This window comes from Salvelinus alpinus, chromosome 21 (genome assembly GCF_045679555.1).
Source record: "Salvelinus alpinus chromosome 21, SLU_Salpinus.1, whole genome shotgun sequence".
NCBI classification, from domain to species: Eukaryota; Metazoa; Chordata; class Actinopteri; order Salmoniformes; family Salmonidae; genus Salvelinus; species Salvelinus alpinus.
In genome coordinates, this window is record NC_092106.1 from 32,406,032 (window position 1) to 32,426,585 (window position 20,554).

Genomic DNA, 20,554 nt, shown 5'->3' on the forward strand with positions numbered 1-20,554 from the left:
AGATCTGGGTCTTTCCATTGCTATGCTTTGTCTATTCTTATGAAATGTTTTATGATGAGTAAATTGGTCATACACGTTGCTCTATCTAGTAATTCTAGTGGATTTGTGATGGTCGGTGCAATTGTAAACTGTGATTTCTACCTGAAATATGCACTTTTTTCTAACAAAAACTATCCTATACCATGAATATGTTATCAGACTGTCATCTGATGGTTTTTTTTATAGGTTATTGGCTATCAATATCTTAGTTGAGCCGAATTGGTGATAGCACCTGAAGGAGTAAGAAACTGATGGAGTTAGAATAGTGGTGTATTTTGCTAACGTGTTTAGCTAATAGATTTACATATTTTGTCTTCCCTGTAAAACATTTTAAAAATCTGAAATGGTGGCTTTATTCACAAGATCTGTATCTTTCATCTGGTGTCTTGGACTTGTGATTTAATGATATTTAGATGCTACTATCTACTTCTGAAGCTATGCTATCTATGCTAATCAGTGTGTGGGGGGTGGGGGGTGCTCCCGGATCCGGGTTTCTGAGGCAGTAAAAGTTAAGAACTAATTTGTCTTTCGATTCCTGTCAACCCTGTATTTTTTAGTCAAGTATATGATTAGCTTTCAATTAAACTAGATCACTCTGATAGATGACGTCAGACATATTGAGGCTTGATTTCCTAGTATTTTTATTGTGTAACCACGGTTTTGTATGGCTAAATATGCACCTTTTCGAACAAACTGTATATGTATGTTGTAAAATGATGTTACAGGAGTGTCATCTGAAGAATTCTGAGAAGGTTAGTGAAAAAATTAATATATTTTGGCGGTGATTACGTTATAGCGCTCTTTGGCTGGAATCGATGCTCTGGTAACGTTTGCACATGTGGTATGCTAACTTATCGATTTATTGTGTTTTCGCTGAAAAACGCTTAGAAAATCTGAAATATGGTCTGAAATCACAAGAACTGGGTCTTTCCATTGCTATGCTTTGTCTATTTTTATGAAATGTTTTATGATGAGTAAATTGGTCATACACGTTGCTCTATCTAGTAATTCTAGTCGATTTGTGATGGTCGGTGCAATTGTAAACTGTGATTTCTACCTGAAATATGCACTTTTTTCTAACAACACCTATCCTATACCATAAATATGTTATCAGACTGTCATCTGAAGAGGTTTTTTATAGGTTATTGGCTATCAATATCTTAGTTTAGCCGAATTGGTGATAGCACCTGAAGGAGTAAGAAACTGATGGAGTTAGAAAAGTGGTGTATTTTGCTAACGTGTTTAGCTAATAGATTTACATATTGTGTCTTCCCTGTAAAACATTTGAAAAATCTGAAATGGTGGCTTTATTCACAAGATCTGTATCTTTCATCTGGTGTCTTGGACTTGTGATTTAATGATATTTAGATGCTACTATCTACTTGTGAAGCTATGCTAGCTATGCTAATCAGTGTGTGGGGGGGGTGGGGGGTGATCCCGGACCCGGGGTAGAGGCTCGTGAAAGGTTAATGTTGGGTTGAAAACCTCAAACACCCCATCATAGTGCAGACACTCCTGCAGACACTCCTAGGAACAACAGAGGAGTGGGAAGGAGACTGTTGGGCCTCCAACATGGTGTCCTCACCAGTGCCCGACTGGTTAACTTGACCCCGCCCTTATAAATCAAAATCAAATAGTACAGGCGGAGTTGTACCACATTATTCACTTAGCCTACCACAGAGATGAAAAGCATTTTTCCCCACTTTTTATGGAAACCTGAAGGCGTCATACCTAACTGCTCCAGTGGCTTTCCACAGCCTCTCTACACACACTGCTGCCCAGTCCACGGTACTGACACGGCACAGCGGAGATACAGATTTATTTTGCGCCAACATGTCACACAATCATTTAAACTTTTTAGCTATTTTTATATAGGGACATAAAACTAAAAGTGAAGGAGCTCAAGTGTCAACGGAGGAGGCTAAGCCTCCTTTAGCCACTTGGTGGAGACGGGTACATCTGTCAACTAGGTTAGTATTGTGGAGTAACTACAACGTTGTTGATCCATCCTCAGTTTTATCCTATCACAGCCATTAAACTCTGTAACTGTTTTAAAGTAACCATTGGCCTTATGGTGAAAACCCCGAACGGTTTCCTTCCTCTACGGCAACTGAGTTAGGAAAGACGCCTGTCTCTTTGTAGTGACTGGGTGTGTATCGATACATCATCCAAAGTGTAATTAATAACTTCACCATGTTCAAAGGGATTTTCAATGTCTGCTTTTGTTTTGTTTTACCCATCTACCAATAGGTGCCCTTCTTTGCGAGGCATTGGAAACCTCCCTGGAATATGTGGTTGAGTCTGTGTTTGAAATGAACCGCTTGACTCAGGGACATTACAGATAGTTGTATGTGTGGGATACAGAGATGACGTAGCCATTCAAAAATCATGTTAAACACTATTATTGCACAAATAGTGAGGTTATGCAACTTATTATGTGACTTGTTAAGCACATTTTTACTCATGAACATATCTAGGCTTGTCATAACAAAGGGGTTGAATACTTATTGACTCAAGACATTTCATCTTTTCATTTTGGTTTATAATTGTAAACATTTTGATAAACATCATTCCAATTTGTAATTATGGGGTATTGTTTGTAAGCCAGTGACAAAACATCTACATTTAATCCATTTTAAATTCAGGCTGTACCACAACAAAATGTGGAAAAAGTCGAGGAGTGTGAATACTTTCTGAAGGCTCTGTAGCTGTAACTGCCATGTGCTATTATGCCTCTGCGAAAAATGTTTCAAACAAACACACAGGGAGCAATGTAATTCTGTTCATACTGTTTCCCTGACAACAGAGATGTTTCTGTATTTAACCAGGCAAGTCAGTTAAGAACAAATTCTTATTTACAATGACGGCCTACCCCAGCCGACACTGGGCCAATTGTGCACCGCCCTATAGGACACCCAATCACAGCCGAAGGTGATGCAGGGACTGCAGTTGACACCTCTAGCACTGAGATGCAGTGCCTTAGACCACTGCGCCACTCGGGTGCCCGTACGTGTGGGGGAGGGTGTGTGTGTATGTGTGTGTGTCTTTGTACGTGTGTGTGCTCTTCAAAACTCGTCTCGAAACTGTGAAAACAAGGCCGGACGGACGGACGGACGGACGGACGGACGGACAGACAGACAGACAGACAGACAGAAAAGAGAAGCAGTGTAAACACTATAAAGTACAGATTGTAGAACCTTTGCACTCGATCATGACGTACACGACTACTCTGAAGTTACATGTTTTATTCTGGAAGTTACATGTTTTATTCTGGAAGTTACCTGTTCTATTCTGGCAGTTACCTGTTCTATTCTGGCAGTTACCTGTTCTATTCTGGCAGTTACCTGTTTTATTCTGGCAGTTACATGTTTTATTCTGGCAGTTACATGTTCTATTCTGGCAGTTACCGGTTCTATTCTGGCAGTTACCTGTTCTATTCTGGCAGTTACCTGTTCTATTCTGGCAGTTACCTGTTCTATTCTGGCAGTTACCTGTTCTATTCTGGCAGTTACCTGTTCTATTCTGGCAGTTACCTGTTCGATTCTGGCAGTTACCTGTTCGATTCTGGCAGTTACCTGTTTTATTCTGGCAGTTACATGTTGTATTCTGGAAGTTACCTGTTTTATTCTGGAAGTTACCTGTTTTATTCTGGAAGTTACATGTTTTATTCTGGCAGTTACATGTTTTATTCTGGCAGTTACATGTTTTATTCTGTCAGTTACATGTATGCGACAGAGAAAAATAAAGAGAACTAGACAGGGGAGAGAAAAACAGAAAGAGAGAGAGAGAGGAACATGAGGGAGATGAAAAAGTTAAAAGCGATTGAGAGAGGGAGAGAGGAGCTAAGAGAAAATAGAGGGAGAAAAACTTTCCTGATATTGCTTGGAGACAACTTAGGAAAACATGTTCTGATGCATAATTTATACTTGCTTCATGATATGTGTGTGTGTGTGTGTGTGTGTGTGTGTGTGTGTGTGTGTGTGTGTGTGTGTGTGTGTGTGTGTGTGTGTGTGTGTGTGTGTGTGTGTGTGTGTGTGTGTGTGTGTGTGTGTGTGTGTGTGTGTGTGTGTGTGTGTGTGTGTGTGTGTGTGTGTGTGTCTGGGTGTGTGTGTGTGTGTCTGGGTGTGGGTGTGGGTGTGGGTGTGGGTGTGGGTGTGGGTGTGGGTGTGGGTGTGGGTGTGGACGTGTTTAACTATTCTTGTGGGGACCAGAAGTCCCTACAAGAATAGTAAACGAACAAAAAGTTGACCAGCTGGGGACATTTTGTTAGTCCCCACAAGGTCAAATGCTATTTCTAGGGGGTTTAGGGTTAAGGTTAGAATTAGTGTTAGGGTTAGAATTAAGTTAAATATTAAGGTTAGGAGCTAGGGTTAGTTGTAGGTTAGGGTTAGGAGCTAGGGTTAGGTTTAGGGTTAGGATAAAGTTTAGGTTTTTGGGTTAGGGTTAAGGTTAGGGTTAGGGTTAAGGTTAGGGTTAGGGTAAGAGTACGGGTTAAGATTAGGGTTAGGTTTAGGGTTTAGGGAATATAAGATTTTGAATGGGACTGAATTGTATGTCCCCACAAGGTTACCTGTACAAGACTGTGTGTGTGTGCGTGTGCGTGTGCGTGTGCGTGTGTGTGTGTGTGTGTGTGTGTGTGAGGGTATATAGCAAAGAATGAAACCTGAAGGTGTGTGTGTGTCAGGTTCATTAATGAAAGGACATGTTTTATGGGAACGATGGATTCACATCTCACTGGAACCTTCCGTCAGCTATCCACACACACACCATCTTTCTGCTATTAAGACCAGCACATGCATGCACTGACAAGAGACAGAGAGAGAGAGAGAGAGCGAAATAGAGAGATAGCGAGCGAGATAGAGAGATAGAAAGAGAGGGAGGGAGAGGGAGAGAGAAAGACAAAAAGAATGAGAGAGAGAGAAAGAAAGAGAGAGAGTGAGAGAGAGGGGGAGAGAGAGAGGGGGGAGAGAGAGAGGGGTGAGAGCGAGAGAGAGGCTATTAAAGAAAGACAGATCGATCAGACAGAGCGATGGACAGATGAGGTAAAAAGATGGATAGATGGAAAAGGAAAGGAGTGAGAGAGAATCTGCAGATCAATCTTTTCTCCAGAGAAAAAATTAAGGATTTATTTTGAATTAGAAAAGCGCAGAGAGGAGAGGGAGAGGAGAGGGGGAGGAGAGGGAGAGGAAAGAAATAGAGGAGAGGAATGAGGAGAGAAACGGGAGAGAAGGGGAGAAAGCATGGATAGGAGAGGTGAATTGAAAGATGGATGTAGATGGATGAGATGGAGAACAGATGGAGGAGAGGGATGGAGGAGAGATGGAAGAGAAGGGAGAGATGGAGGAGAGGGGAGGAGAGATGGAAGAGAAGGGAGAGATGGAGGAGAGATGGAGGAGAGGGGAGAGATGGAGGAGAGATGGGAGAAAGGGAGAGATGGAAGAGAGATGGGAGAGATGGAGAGATGGAGGAGAGATGGGAGAGAGGGAGAGATGGAGGAGAGATGGAAGAGAGGGAGAGATGGAGGAGAGATGGAAGAGAGGGAGAGATGGAGGAGAGATGGAAGAGAGATGGAAGAGAGGGAGGAGAGATGGGGGAGAGATGGAGGAGAGGGGAGAGATTGAGGAGTAATGGAGGAGGGGGGAGAGATGGGGAGAGATCGAAGAGAGATGGAAGAAAGGGAGAGATGGAGGAGAGGGAGAGAATCGAGGAGAGAGGGAGGAGAGGGGCGAGATGGAGGAGAGGGAGAGATTCGAGGAGAGATGGAGGAGAGGGACAGATGGAGGAGAGATGGAGGAGAGGGGAGAGATGGAGGAGAGGGAGAGATGGAGGAGAGATGGAGGAGAGGGGCGAGATGGAGGAGGGATGGAGGAGAGGGGAGAGATGGAGGAGAGGGAGAGATGGAGGAGAGATGGAGGAGAGATGGAGGAGAGGGGCGAGATGGAGGAGAGAAGGAGGAGAGGGGAGAGATGGAGGATAGATTGGGGCGGCAGGTAACCTAGTGGTTAGAGCGTTGGGCCAGTAACTGAAAGGTTGCTGGATCGAATCCCGAGCTGACAAGGTAAAAATTTGTTGTTCTGCCCCTGAACAAGGCAGTTAACCCACTGTTCCCCAGTAGGCTGTCATTGTAAATAAGAATTTGTTCTTAACTGACTTGCCTAGTAAAAATAGATGGAGAAGAGGAGTTGAGACGGGCGATGGAAGAGAAGTGAGCAGGAAAGCAATATTGATGGATAGAAGCTGTCAGGTCCATTTCCTGAGGACCAGTAGAGGAGACAACCGATTTAAATCAGAGCAATCACTTCTGATTCAAGTCAAAATGTGACGTTTTTGCAGGTGCCCAGGATGTCAGGAGACACCCTCAAAACCGTCCACTAGGAGGTAAATATGTAAAACGAAAAACATGTGTCCGGCGCAGGGATTGAACCTGTTTAGACCACTGTGAGTTAGCAAGGCAAGTCTTAATTAATGTCTAAACTGAACCTGGAGTACGTTGTCTGTTTTATCCCTATCGCAAACCTTCATCCTTAACTTAACCAATAGGAATGAATGCCTTAACTTAAAACGTAGTTGTTTCTTTGTGCCTAATATGCCTAAATGGTCTGTAGTTTATGAGGGAGCTGTGTGCCTAAATACAGCACGTCGGAAGATTAAGTCAAAAATAGACGTTTGTCCAAGGAGTCTGTGATATCTTGTTGGATTGGACACACACACAGACACACACACGTTGTCAGTGTAGACAGAATATTACCGGGCTGCTCCTTGGAACAGGCATTAATAAACCACATCCGGTCAGATGTGGTTAGAATAGGGAAGATCTAAAAACGATCTGATTGATAATGATGGTAGTTGATGTGCCTGTTTAACATGCTGCCTAGCTCTCTGCACTGTGTGTGTGTGTGTGTGTGTGTGTGTGTGTGTGTGTGTGTGTGTGTGTGTGTGTGTGTGTGTGTGTGTGTGTGTGTGTGTGTGTGTGTGTGTGTGTGTGTGTGTGTGTGTAGCATGCTGGCTAACTCTCTGCACAGGTGCTACGAGGTTTAACATCATGAGATTGATAACTAGATGTGCTGGAGGGGAAATTAGATTGTTCTAGAATAGTAATATCCAGCTATAATGTAATGTCATAATAAAACGGTGTAATATAATACTGCACGGTAGAATAAACAGTAATGTGATTATGTAAAGCAATATGATGTAATGTTTCTGCTTGTTTGTGTGGGGGGTGGAAGAAAAAAGAGAGAGAGAGAGAGAGAGAGAGAGAGAGAGAGAGAGAGAGAGAGAGAGAGAGAGAGAGAGAGAGAGAGAGAGAGAGAGAGAGAGAGAGAGAGAGAGAGAGAGAGAGAGAGAGAGAGAGAGAGAGAGAGATGTCAGAAAACTGTTTACAGTTTACAATCTTATCGTCTTAAAGACAGTTTTTACTTGGCAGTCAGTTTGTACTAGCCCAAGGTAAAGGTGTGTGTGTCACCGGCCTTCTAGGCGTCACTGAACTGGATCATCACCACCAACCCCGGACTGTCTTGTCTCATTACGCACACCTGGTTCACAATTCCCCCTGATTAGTATGTTATACTGTACATGTGCCCTCTGTTCCCCATTGTCTTGTCGGTTTAGTCCCCATGTCCGTTGGTCCTGTGAGTACCTGTGCTCTGTTGATCAGACACAGAGTCTGTTGTAATTTTTTTATTTTTTTTTATTATTATTTTATTTTATTACAGCAAATAGTAAAACGGTCGCATGCATTCGCCGAAATGGAGCGGTTTATTTATTGTTCACGCTATTTATTCAAGGTTCGCTGTGTTATTTTATTTGAACTAAAATGCTTGATTGCATTTCAAATCGTGAATGACTCGTATGCTGTGTGATGACATGAACAAATGAATGACAGATAGAGTAGTGTAGCCTATATAAGTATTGAAATATAGGCCTCAGTAAGTTACAGTATTAAGACTAAACAGGACTCTGAGTTCTACAGCTGGATGGTGGTTATACTATACTATACTAACCCTACTAATGATAACGACATTACTTATTATTATAGTGATGATCATAATAATAATAGTACTAATAACAATAAGAAGCAGATCAAGAAAAAATAGGGTTATTATTATACTTATAAATATAATTTTTAGGACAATTTGGAACAGTGTAAAAAAAACGAAATGAATGATAAATAATACCAGAGAGGCTGTTCTAATGGAAACACGTGTAAAAACTTTACTACAGCATAGAAAATATTAAAAACTGCTGAATTTGTGAAATTGTTTATCCGAAATGTTGTGGTTGCGTGAGGATTGGTGCTGACGGAATCAGTAGGCTATCAAACAGACAGTCAAACAGGCAACACAAGCAGGATCTGTATGATTTCTGTAGATCTATATGGATGATTTATAAAGCCAGGCACATTTATCAGTTAGGCTATTGATTACAGACCTAATTACATTGGGGCTTCCTCTCTCCTCACTTTTCTTAGACAATTAAGGCAAGGACTGTTTTCTCGTCTCTGCTGCCTCCGCCAGATTGTTCTCAACACCAATATGCTGGTTTACTTTGCTATTATGCACATAGCAACATGGTCTAGGAAATGGCCCACATTCAACAGCGCACTGATATTTCAGAACCGCGGACAGCGACCGCTATCAAACGTTGGAGAAAGCGCATTTGTTAAAATGTTAAAATATATTTTATTAGTGTTGAACCGTTCTTACATAATATAAACATAAACAATTTCAGTAGCGGATGTTTTACACTGACGGACTGTGCCATCCCCACGGCCTCCACAATGGATCAGTCCACTCAGACAGGAGCCAATCAGAAAGGTGTCCTCTACTGCTCGACTAAAGAAATCTTGGTCGACCAACAGCCTATCGACCAAACAATCGACCAGTTGACACAATGGGGTCAGCCCTACAACACACCACAATACATTACAACACCACACCACCACACCACCACAACACACAGGAGGAACTGACTTCTGGATAAACACTAAGGATGGAGAGCTCTCCACACACACACACACACACACACACACACACACACACACACACACACACACACACACACACACACACACACACACACACACACACACACACACACACACACACACACACACACACACACACACACACACACACACACACACACACACACACACACACACACACACACACACACACACACACACACACACACACACACACACACACACACACACACACACACACACACACACACACACACACACAGGAGTCAACCACCATACAGTAGAGCTCTCAAATAAAGGAATGCATTTGTGTGCATTGGCAGGTCAGAGCTGGCAAAAGATCAATCTCTACTGTCGGTGTGAAACTGGAAAAATGACAAATGCACTCAGCCATTAACTAAGAGAGCAGAAACTGTAACACTCCAACACACACACACACACTCACTCAATCACTCACTCACTCACACACACAGAAACACACACACACACGGTGGAAAGCTCAGTGTTTGCCTCTGCACTCTGACTCTCAGCACTAGCGGTATTGAGTGTTAACATGAAAATATCTTGGCACAAAGGATGCACAGCGGGGCAGGGCTTGAGAGAGAATACTACACACACACACCTGACGGACTCACTACCCACTGGACACAGACAAATTCCCTTAAATTTATGACTTTTGCAAATCTAATCCGTTTTCCATGTTGATCCAGGATTTCATTTTAAACGATTTCACACACACACACACACACACACACACACACACACACACACACACACACACACACACACACACACACACACACACACACACACACACACACACACACACACACACACACACACACACACACAACAGTGGTCCATCAGCAGAGTCCCTACCACGGCAAAACACTGGAAACACACACACACACACACACACACACACACACACACACACACACACACACACACACACACACACACACACACACACACACACACACACACACACACACACACACACACACACACACACACTGTCGATGTGAGGCTCTGAATGTGACCTTGTGTCTGCAGTGAAACAGCAGTGAAGGCATTATGCTGTAAGTGTATACACCTTTCCTTCCATCTGCAGAAAAAGATACCTAATCTAATCTAAACAGGTGGAAATCGGTAGATAAGAAAATTGTAAATGGACAAATGCAGAAGACAAAGGTTTGTTTTCAAAAACCTAAAATCTGTAAAAAATATTCTGTGAAAAAACATTGTTGATAATACAGAGTGTATAGACGTATACATGTAAGTGGCTGAGTAAAATGTTGCACTAGAATAGACAAAAGGACTACACATACCAATGTCAAAGGACTACACATACCAACGTCAAAGGACTACACATACCAATGTCAAAGGACTACACATACCAACGTCAAAGGACTACACACACCAATGTCAAAGGACTACACATACCAATGTCAAAGGACTACACATACCAATGTCAAAGGACTACACACACCAATGTCAAAGGACTACACATACCAATGTCAAAGGACTACACATACCAACGTCAAAGGACTACACATACCAATGTCAAAGGACTACAAATACCAATAACAAAGGACTACACATACCAATGTCAAAGGACTACACATACCAATGTCAAAGGACTAAGCATACCAATGTCAAAGGACTACACATACCAATAGCAAAGGACTAAGCATACCAATGTCAAAGGACTACCCATACCAATGCCAAAGGACTACCCATACCAATGCCAAAGGACTACACATACCAATGCCAAAGGACTACACATACCAACGTCAAAGGACTACACATACCAATGTCAAAGGACTACACATAACAATAACAAAGGACATAACATACCAATGTCAAAGGACATACCATACCAATGCCAAAGGACTACCCATACCAATGCCAAAGGACTACCCATACCAATGCCAAAGGACTACACATACCAATGCCAAAGGACTACACATAACAATAACAAAGGACATAACATACCAATGCCAAAGGACTACCCATACCAATGCCAAAGGACTACACATAACAATGCCAAAGGACTACCCATACCAATGCCAAAGGACTACCCATACCAATGCCAAAGGACTACACATAACAATGCCAAAGGACTACCCATACCAATGCCAAAGGACTACCCATACCAATGCCAAAGGACTACCCATACCAATGTCAAAGGACTAACCATGCCAATGTCAAAGGACTACACATTCCAATGGCAAAGGACTACACATACCAATGTCAAAGGACTACCCATACCAATGCCAAAGGACTACGCATACCAATGTCAAAGGACTACACATAACAATAACAAAGGACTACACATACCAATGTCAAAGGACATAACATACCTATGGCAAAGGACTACACATACCAATGTCAAAGGACTACACATATCAATGTCAAAGGACTACACATTCCAATGTCAAAGGACTACACATACCGATGTCAAAGGACTACACATACCAATGTCAAAGGACTACACATACTGATGTCAAAGGACTACACATACCGATGTCAAAGGACTACACATTCCAATGTCAAAGATTTACTGTCACGCCCTGACCTTAGAGAGCCTTTTTATTTCTCTATTTGGTTAGGTCAGGGTGTGATTTGGGTGGGCATTCTAGGTTGTCTATTTCTTTGTTGGCCGGGTATGGTTCCCAATCAGAGGCAGCTGTCTATCGTTGTCTCTTTATCGGGGATCATACTTAGGCAGCCTTTTTTCCCACCTTAGTTTGTGGGATCTTGTTTTTGTACAGTTACTGTGTAGCCTGCAGGACGTTACGTTCGTTTATATATATTTTTTTTTTTGTTGTTCATCAAAATAAAGGACGGGTTGTGCCAGCTCAGCGCTCCTGGTCTCCAGTGCGCCTCCTCGGTCCAGGATATCCTGCGCCGGCTCTACGCACTGTGTCGCCAGTGCGCCTTCACAGCCCAGTGCGTCCTGTGCCAGCGCCCCGCACTTGCCGGGCTAAAGTGAGCATCCAGCCAGGATGCGTTGTGCCAGCTCTATGCTCCAGAACTCCAGTGCGCCTCCACGGTCCAGTATATCCTGTGCCAGCTCCATGCACCCGGCCTCCAGTTGGTTTCTCCAGCCTGGTACGTCCTGTGTTTGCTCCACGCACAAAGCCTCCAGTGATAATCCATGGCCCGGAGCCTCGAGTGATGATCCATGGCACGAAGCCTCCAGTGATGATCCACGGCCCGAAGCCTCCAGTGACGATCCACGGTCCGGAACCTTCTAAGACGGTCCGCAGTCCGGAACCTCCAGCGACGGTCCGCATTCCGGAGTCTCCAGCGGCGGTCTGCAGTCCAGAGCCTCCAGCGGCGGTCTGGAGTCCAGAGCCTCCAGCGGTGGTTTGCAGTCCAGAGCCTCCAGCGGCGGTCTGCAGTCCAGAGCCTCCAGCGGTGGTTTGCAGTCCAGAGCCTCCAGCGACGGTCTGCAGTCCAGAGCCTCCAGCGACGGTCTGCAGTCCAGAGCCTCCAGCGGCGGTCGACAGTCCAGAGCCTCCAGCGGCGGTCGGCAGTCCAGAGCCTCCAGCGGCGGTCTGCAGTCCAGAGCCTCCAGCGGCGGTCTGCAATCCAGAGCCTCCGGTGGGGGTTCCCAGTCCAGAGCCTCCGGCGATGATCCACGGTCCGGTTCCACCGGCAACGATCCACGGTCCGGAGTCTCCGGCGATGATCCACGGTCCGGTTCCATGGAAGCGAAGGGATCAGCGTGCGGAGCGAGGGCTACGTCCCGAACCGGAGCCGCCACAGAGGATAGATGCCCACCCGGACCCTCCCCTATAGAGTCAGGTTTTGCGGCCGGAGTCCGCACCTTTGGGGGGGGTACTGTCACGCCCTGACCTTAGAGAGTCTTTTTATTTCTCTATTTGGTTAGGTCAGGGTGTGATTTGGGTGGGCATTCTAGGTTGTCTATTTCTTTGTTGGCCAGGTATGGTTCCCAATCAGAGGCAGCTGTCTATCGTTGTTTTTGTACAGTTACTGTGTAGCCTGCAGAACGTTACGTTCGATTGTCTTTTGTTGTTTTTTGGTGTTCATCAAAATAAAGAAAGATGTACGCTTACGACGCTGCACCTTGGTCTCATTCCAGCAATGGACGTAACAATTACGCATATCAATGTCAAAAGACTATGCATACCAATGTCAAAGGACTACATTTCGATGAAACATGGTGAAGCTCCAAAATTGCCCTCGCTGGAAGCCTGTGTTTCAGACATCAGGAAGTGGATGGCTGCAAACTTTCTACTTTTAAACTCGGACAAAACAGAGATGCTTGTTCTAGGTCCCAAGAAACAAAGAGATCTTCTGTTGGATCTGACAATTAATCTTGATGGATGAACAGTCGTCTCAAATAAAACTGTGAAGGACCTCGGCGTTACTCTGGACCCTGATCTCTCTTTTGACGAACATATCAAGACTGTTTCAAGGACTGCTTTTTTCCATCTACGTAACATTGCAAAAATCTGACATTTCTGTCCAAAAATGATGCAGAAAAATGTATCCATGCTTTTGTCACTTCTAGGTTAGACTACTGCAATGCTCTACTTTCCGGCTATCTGGATAAAGCAATAAATAAACTTCAGTTAGTGCTAAATATGGCTGCTAGAATCCTGACTAGAACCAAAAAATTTGATCATATTACTCCAGTGCTAGCCTCCCTACACTGGCTTCCTGTTAAGGCTAGGGTTGACTTCAAGGTTTTACTGCTAACCTACAAAGCATTACATGGGCTTGCTCCTACCTATCTTTACGATTTGGTCCTGCCGTACGTACGTACACGTACGCTACGGTCACAAGACGCAGGTCTCCTAATTGTCCCTAGAATTTCTAAGCAAACAGCTGGAGGCAGGGCTTTCTCCTATAGAGCTCAATTTTTATGGAATGGTCTGCCTACCCATGTGAGAGACGCAGACTGGTCTCAACCTTTAAGTCTTTACTGAAGACTCATCTCTTCAGTAGGTCCTATGATTGAGTGTAGTCTGGAGGAGTGTGAAGGTGAACAGAAAGGCACTGGAGCAACGAACCACCCTTGCTGTCTCTGCCTGGCCAGTTCCCCTCTCTCCACTGGGATTCTCTGCCTCTAACCCTATTACAGGGGCTGAGTCACTGGCTTACTGGTGCTCTTCCATGCCGTCCCTAGGAGGGGTGAGTTACTTGAGTGGGTTGAGTCACTGACGTGGTCTTCCTGTCTGGGTTGGCGCCCCCCCTTGGGTTGTGCCGTGGCGGAGATCTTTGTGGGCTATACTCGGCCTTGTCTCAAGGTGGTAAGTTGGTGGTTGAAGATTTCCCTCTAGTGGTGTGGGGGCTGTGCTTTGGAAAAGTGGGTGGGGTTATATCCTGCCAGTTTGGCCCTGTCTGGGGGTATCATCGGATGGTGCCACAGTGTCTCCTGACCCCTCCTGTCTCAACCTCCAGTATTTATGCTGCAGTAGTTTATGTGTCGGGGGGCTAGGGTCAGTTGGTTATATCTGGAGTATTTCTTCTGTCTTATCCGGTGTCCTGTGTGAATTTAAGTATGCTCTCTCTAATTCTATCTTTCTCTCTTTCTCTCTCTCGGAGGACCTGAGCCCTAGGACCATGCCTCAGGCTACCTGGCATGATGACTCCTTGCTGTCCCCAGTCTACCTGGCCGTGCTGCTGCTCCAGTTTCAACTGTTCTGCCTGCGGCTATAGAACCCTGACCTGTTCACCGGACGTGCTACCTGTCCCAGACCTGCTGATTTCAACTCTCTAGAGACAGCAGGAGCGGTAGAGATAATCTTAATGATCGGCTATGAAAAGCCAACTGACATTTACTGCTGAGGTGCTGACCTGTTGCACCCTCGACAACCACTGTGATTATTATTATTTGACCCTGCTGGTCATCTATGAACATTTTAACATCTTGGCCATGTTCTGTTATTATCTCCCTCCGGCACAGCCAGAAGAGGACTGGCCACCCCTCATAGCCTGGTTCCTCTCTAGTTTTCTTCCTAGGTTCTGGCCTTTCTAGGGAGTTTTTCCTAGCCACCGTGCTTCTACACCTGCATTGCTTGCTGTTTGGGGTTTTAGGCTGGGTTTCTGTACAGCACCTTGAGATATCAGCTGATGTAAGAAGGGCTTTATAAATACATTTGATTTGATGACTACACATACCAATGTCAAAGGACTACACATACCAATGTCAAAGGACTACCCATACCAATGCCAAAGGACATACCATACCAATGTCAAAGGACTACACATACCGATGTCAAAGGACTACACATACCAATAACAAAGGACATACCATACCAATGTCAAAGGACTACACATACCAATGTCAAAGGACTACCCATACCAATGCCAAAGGACTACACATACCAATGTCAAAGGACTACCCATACCAATAACAAAGGACTACACATACCAATGCCAAAGGACTACCCATACCAATAACAAAGGACTACACATACCAATGCCAAAGGACTACACATACCAATGTCAAAGGACTACCCATACCAATGTCAAAGGACTACCCATACCAATGCCAAAGGACTACAGATAACAATAACAAAGGACTACACATACCAATAACAAAGGACTACACATTTAGGCAATTTATTGATACATTTCCCAACCTTGAACATAACTGTAGATAACCATGTTGTAGTGTAACTGTAGATAACCATGTTGTAATGTAACTGTAGATAACCAGGTTGTAATGTAACTGTAGATAACCATGTTGTAGTGTAACTGTAGATAACCAGGTTGTAGTGTAACTGTAGATAACCAGGTTGTAGTGTAACTGTAGATAACCATGTTGTAATGTAACTGTAGATAACCATGTTGTAGTGTAACTGTAGATAACCATGTTGTAGTGTAACTGTAGATAACCATGTTGTAATGTAACTGTAGATAACCATGTTGTAATGTAACTGTAGATAACCAGGTTGTAATGTAACTGTAGATAACCATGTTGTAATGTAACTGTAGATAACCATGTTGTAGTGTAACTGTAGATAACCATGTTGTAGTGTAACTGTAGATAACGAGGTTGTAGTGTAACTGTAGATAACCATGTTGTAGTGTAACTGTAGATAACCATGTTGTAATGTAACTGTAGATAACCATGTTGTAATGTAACTGTAGATAACCAGGTTGTAATGTAACTGTAGATAACCATGTTGTAATGTAACTGTAGATAACCATGTTGTAATGTAACTGTAGATAACCAGGTTGTAATGTAACTGTAGATAACCAGGTTGTAGTGTAACTGTAGATAACCATGTTGTAGTGTAACTGTAGATAACCATGTTGTAGTGTAACTGTAGATAACGAGGTTGTAATGTAACTGTAGATAACCAGGTTGTAATGTAACTGTAGATAACCAGGTTGTAATGTAACTGTAGATAACCAGGTTGTAATGTAACTGTAGATAACCAGGTTGTAATGTAACCATGTTGTTTACTGTAGTGTAACTGTAGGTGTGTATTGGTAATAATGAATGGCTTGAGGAACTGACAGTTACAGAGAGAGATATTAGAGATAAATAATGTAACAGATTTGTCCAACGCAGTAAAGCTCCAACGCAACAGCCACCAGGTAATGAAACTACAGGAGACAGAGAAGGTAAAGAGGGGGGAGAGATGGGGCAACGAGGGGAAGGAAAGAAGGGGAGAGAAAGAGGGGTAGAGAGAGGGGGGAAAGAGCAGTTAGAGAGAGGAGGGAAAGAGGGGGGAGAGAGAGGGGGAGAGAAAAATGGCAAGGGGGAGGGAAAGAGGGGGGAGAGACAAAGGGAGAAGGGTAAGGGAAAGAGGAGGGAGAGTGAGGGGGAGAGAAAGTAGGGAAAGAGGGGGTAGAGATATGGGGAAAAGAGGGGGTAGAGAGAGGAGGGAAAGAGGGGGTAGAGAGAGGAGGGAAAGAGGGGAAGAGGGGGGAGGGAATGAGGGGCAGAGAGAGGAGGGAAAGATGGGGGAAAGAGGGGGTAGAGAGAGGAGGCAAAGAAGAGGGGAGAGAGAAGGGGAGACGGGGAGAGAAAGAGGGGGGGAGAGGAGGGGAGACGGGGAGAGAAAGAGGGGGAGAGAGAAGGGGAGGAGAGAGAAGGGGAGACGGGGAGAGAAAGACGGGGAGAGAGGAGGGGAGACGGGGAGAGAAAGAGGGGGAGAGAGGAGGGGAGACGGGGAGAGAAAGAGGGGGAGAGAGGAGGGGAGACGGGGAGAGAAAGAGGGGGAGAGAGGAGGGAGAGTGATACAAGGGGTTATCTCTCTTGCATTCCCTGTGTCCCAATATCTCTCTCTCTCTCTCTTTCTCTCTCTCTCTCTCTCTCTCTCTTTCTCTCTCTCTTTGCCTCTATGTTCATCTGCCCCCTGCTGTCTCTGCCCCCCACATCCCTCTCCCCCTCTGTCCCTTCCTCTCCCAGCAGTATTCCTGCACTCTGCATCATAATATTACGGCTAATGTTTCTGGGCCACACTGTGCTGCACAGACACACACACAGAGACACATACACAGAGACACACACACAGAGACACACACAGGTTAGAGGGGTTTATTGTAGCCCATCTGGGCCACACTGAGGCTCAGAAGTAATCTGTAATAGTGATGAGGAGGATAACCCTTACAGATACACACACACACTCACATATTCACAAGCCACAAACACACACACACACACACACACACACACACACACACACACACACACACACACACACACACACACACACACACACACACACACACACACACACACACACACACACACACACACACACACACACACACACACACACACACAAGAGCAGCTCATTTGAGAGCAGCATTGATGTAACGCAAAAGTGTGTATGTGTGTGTGTCTCAGTGTTGGTGTGCTGTAATGTGTGTGTGTGTGTCTCAGTGTTGCTATGCCGTAGTGTGTGTGTGTATGTGTGTGTGTCTCAGTGTTGGTGTGCCGTAGTGTGTGTGTGTGCCGTAGTGTGTGTGTGTGTGTGTGTGTGTGTGTGTGTGTGTGTGTGTGTGTGTGTGTGTGTGTGTGTGTGTGTGTGTGTGTGTGTGTGTGTGCCGTAGTGTGTGTGTGCCGTAGTGTGTGTGTGTGTGTGTGTGTGTGTGTGTGTGTGTGTGTGTGTGTGTGTGTGTGTGTGTGTGTGTGTGTGTGTGTGTGTGTGTGTGTGTGTGTGTGTGTGTGTGTGTGTGTGTGTGTGTGTGTGTGTGTGTGTGTCGTAGTCTGAAACGTTTAAATTGAAGGGAAATAAACCCACTCAGAATGAGAAAAATGTAAAGCCCTTTGAATTGAATTAAACATCTTTCAGTTGCAACTGATAGAGAAGCTTGAGGTGAGGTTTCCTTCAGGAAACACAACCCAGTGCCCTAGAACCTGTCAATCAACTATGTGTGAATGAGATCTTACAAAAACAGCCACACTCATTCAGAGATGTCACACAAACGTCCACACTCATTCAGAGATGTCACACAAACGTCCACACTCATTCAGAGATGTCACACAAACGTCCACACTCATTCAGAGATGTCACACAAACGTCCACACTCATTCAGAGATGTCACACAAACGTACACACTCATTCAGAGATGTCACACAAACGTCCACACTCATTCAGAGATGTCACACAAACGTCCACACTCATACAGAGATGTCACACAAACGTCCACACTCATTCAGAGATGTCACACAAACGTACACACTCATACAGAGAGATTTCATGTCAGGTATCTGCTGACAAAGAGACAGAACTGTCTGAAATGATAAAGACTGAATACTCTAAATGTCCTTTAACAGTAGTTACTGACACATGAAACGGATCAAACCAGATACCTTCAGAAAGACTGAAATGAAGAGAAACATAAGGAAAGAGAAGAGAAGAAGGAGATATTTATATAGAGAGAAAGAGAAGAAGAAGGAGATATTTATATAGAAATAAAGAGAAAGAGAAGAAGAAGCAGATATTTATATAGAAATAAGGAGAAAGAGAAGGAGCTATTTATATAGAAATAAAGAGAAAGAGAAGAAGAAGGAGATATTTATATAGAAATAAAGAGAATGAGAAGAAGAAGCAGATATTTATATAGAAATAAAGAGAAAGAGAAGAAGAAGCAGATATTTATATAGAAATAAGGAGAAGGAGAAAGAGAAGAAGAAGATATTTATATAGAAATAAAGAGAAAGAGAAGAAGAAGCAGATATTTATATAGAAATAAGGAGAAGGAGAAAGAGAAGGAGCTATTTATATAGAAATAAAGAGAAAGAGAAGAAGAAGCAGATATTTATATAGAAATAAAGAGAAAGAGAAGAAGAAGCAGATATTTATATAGAAATAAAGAGAAAGAGAAGAAGAAGGAGATATTTATATAGAAATAAGGAGAAAGAGAAGAAGAAGATATTTATATAGAAATAAAGAGAAAGAGAAGAAGAAGGAGATATTTATATAGAAATAAGGAGAAAGAGAAGAAGGAGATATTTATATAGAAATAAGGAGAAAGAGAAGAAGAAGCAGATATTTATATAGAAATAAGGAGAAAGAGAAGAAGAAGAAGATATTTATATAGAAATAAAGAGAAAGAGAAGAAGAAGGAGATATTTATATAGAAATAAAGAGAAAGAGAAGAAGAAGGAGATATTTATATAGAAATAAGGAGAAAGAGAAAGATAGTGAAAGAGATTGTGTGTAAACAAGATCAGTAAGGTTTAGACTTTTATCATGTGTGTGTGTGTTTGTGTGTGTGTGTGTGTGTGTTTGTGTACCTACCTCCTCCCTCAGCCGCTGCCTAGCGCTGCCCTCCGCCCGGCAAACCGCACGCATCATCACTGTTAAACAACAAGAAACGCGTGATGGAGACACGCTCTGTCAAACGACAGGAAGAGTGTGATGTTAAACGACAAGAAGAGCGAGATGGTGCCGGCAGTGACAGACGATTGAGAATGAGGAGGGTGAAGAGGGACGAGCCGGTACGGAGATGAAAAAAACGCCACGAGCGCCCGCGAAACACGCCTGTCACACACACTGCCTCGGCCCATTAATACCAACAACATGCTAACACACAGAGAGAGTGCACACAAACACACACACGTTTTACTTTTAATATAGAACTGACATAGCCAGATGTGCCTCTGCTCTCTCTTTTTCCTTCTCTCTCTCTCTCCCTCTCATTCTCTAGGACATTAATCCCCACATCTGCTCTGCTGGAGTTGACAGGGGATTAACCTGCTGCATTTAGCTGCCTCATTGGGTCACACACACACACACACACACACGCACACACACACACACACACACACACACACACACACACACACACACACACACACACACACACACACACACACACACACACACACACACGAACACCACTGACAGATGGGCTCTCCAGAACACATATCTCGAACAGCACTCAGAGATATTGAGGCTGATTGTTTCAACAGAACAGAGTTCCATTGATGATGATGAAGGTGGAAATGATGATGATGATGGTGGTGGTGGTAATGGTGGTGATGGTGAAGGTGATTGTGATGGTGGTGGTGAGAGGGAGAGAGAA

The 20,554-nt window shown here is 44.0% G+C and overlaps 1 protein-coding gene across 5 annotated transcripts in view; it reads right to left on the minus strand.

The window, feature by feature from the left end:
- LOC139548264 (cGMP-dependent 3',5'-cyclic phosphodiesterase-like) overlaps window positions 1-20,554 on the minus strand; it is a 261,254-nt gene that overhangs the window by 151,690 nt on the left and 89,010 nt on the right. For 2 of the 5 annotated variants that reach the window (XM_071357822.1, XM_071357821.1), the window contains exon 3: window positions 19,768-19,826. The exons of the other annotated variants lie outside the window; for them this stretch is intronic. In XM_071357822.1, the coding sequence (XP_071213923.1) occupies window positions 19,768-19,824 (57 nt within the window). In that variant the 5' untranslated portion in view covers window positions 19,825-19,826. The remainder of the gene's footprint in view (window positions 1-19,767; window positions 19,827-20,554) is intronic. 5 annotated transcript variants of the gene reach the window in all.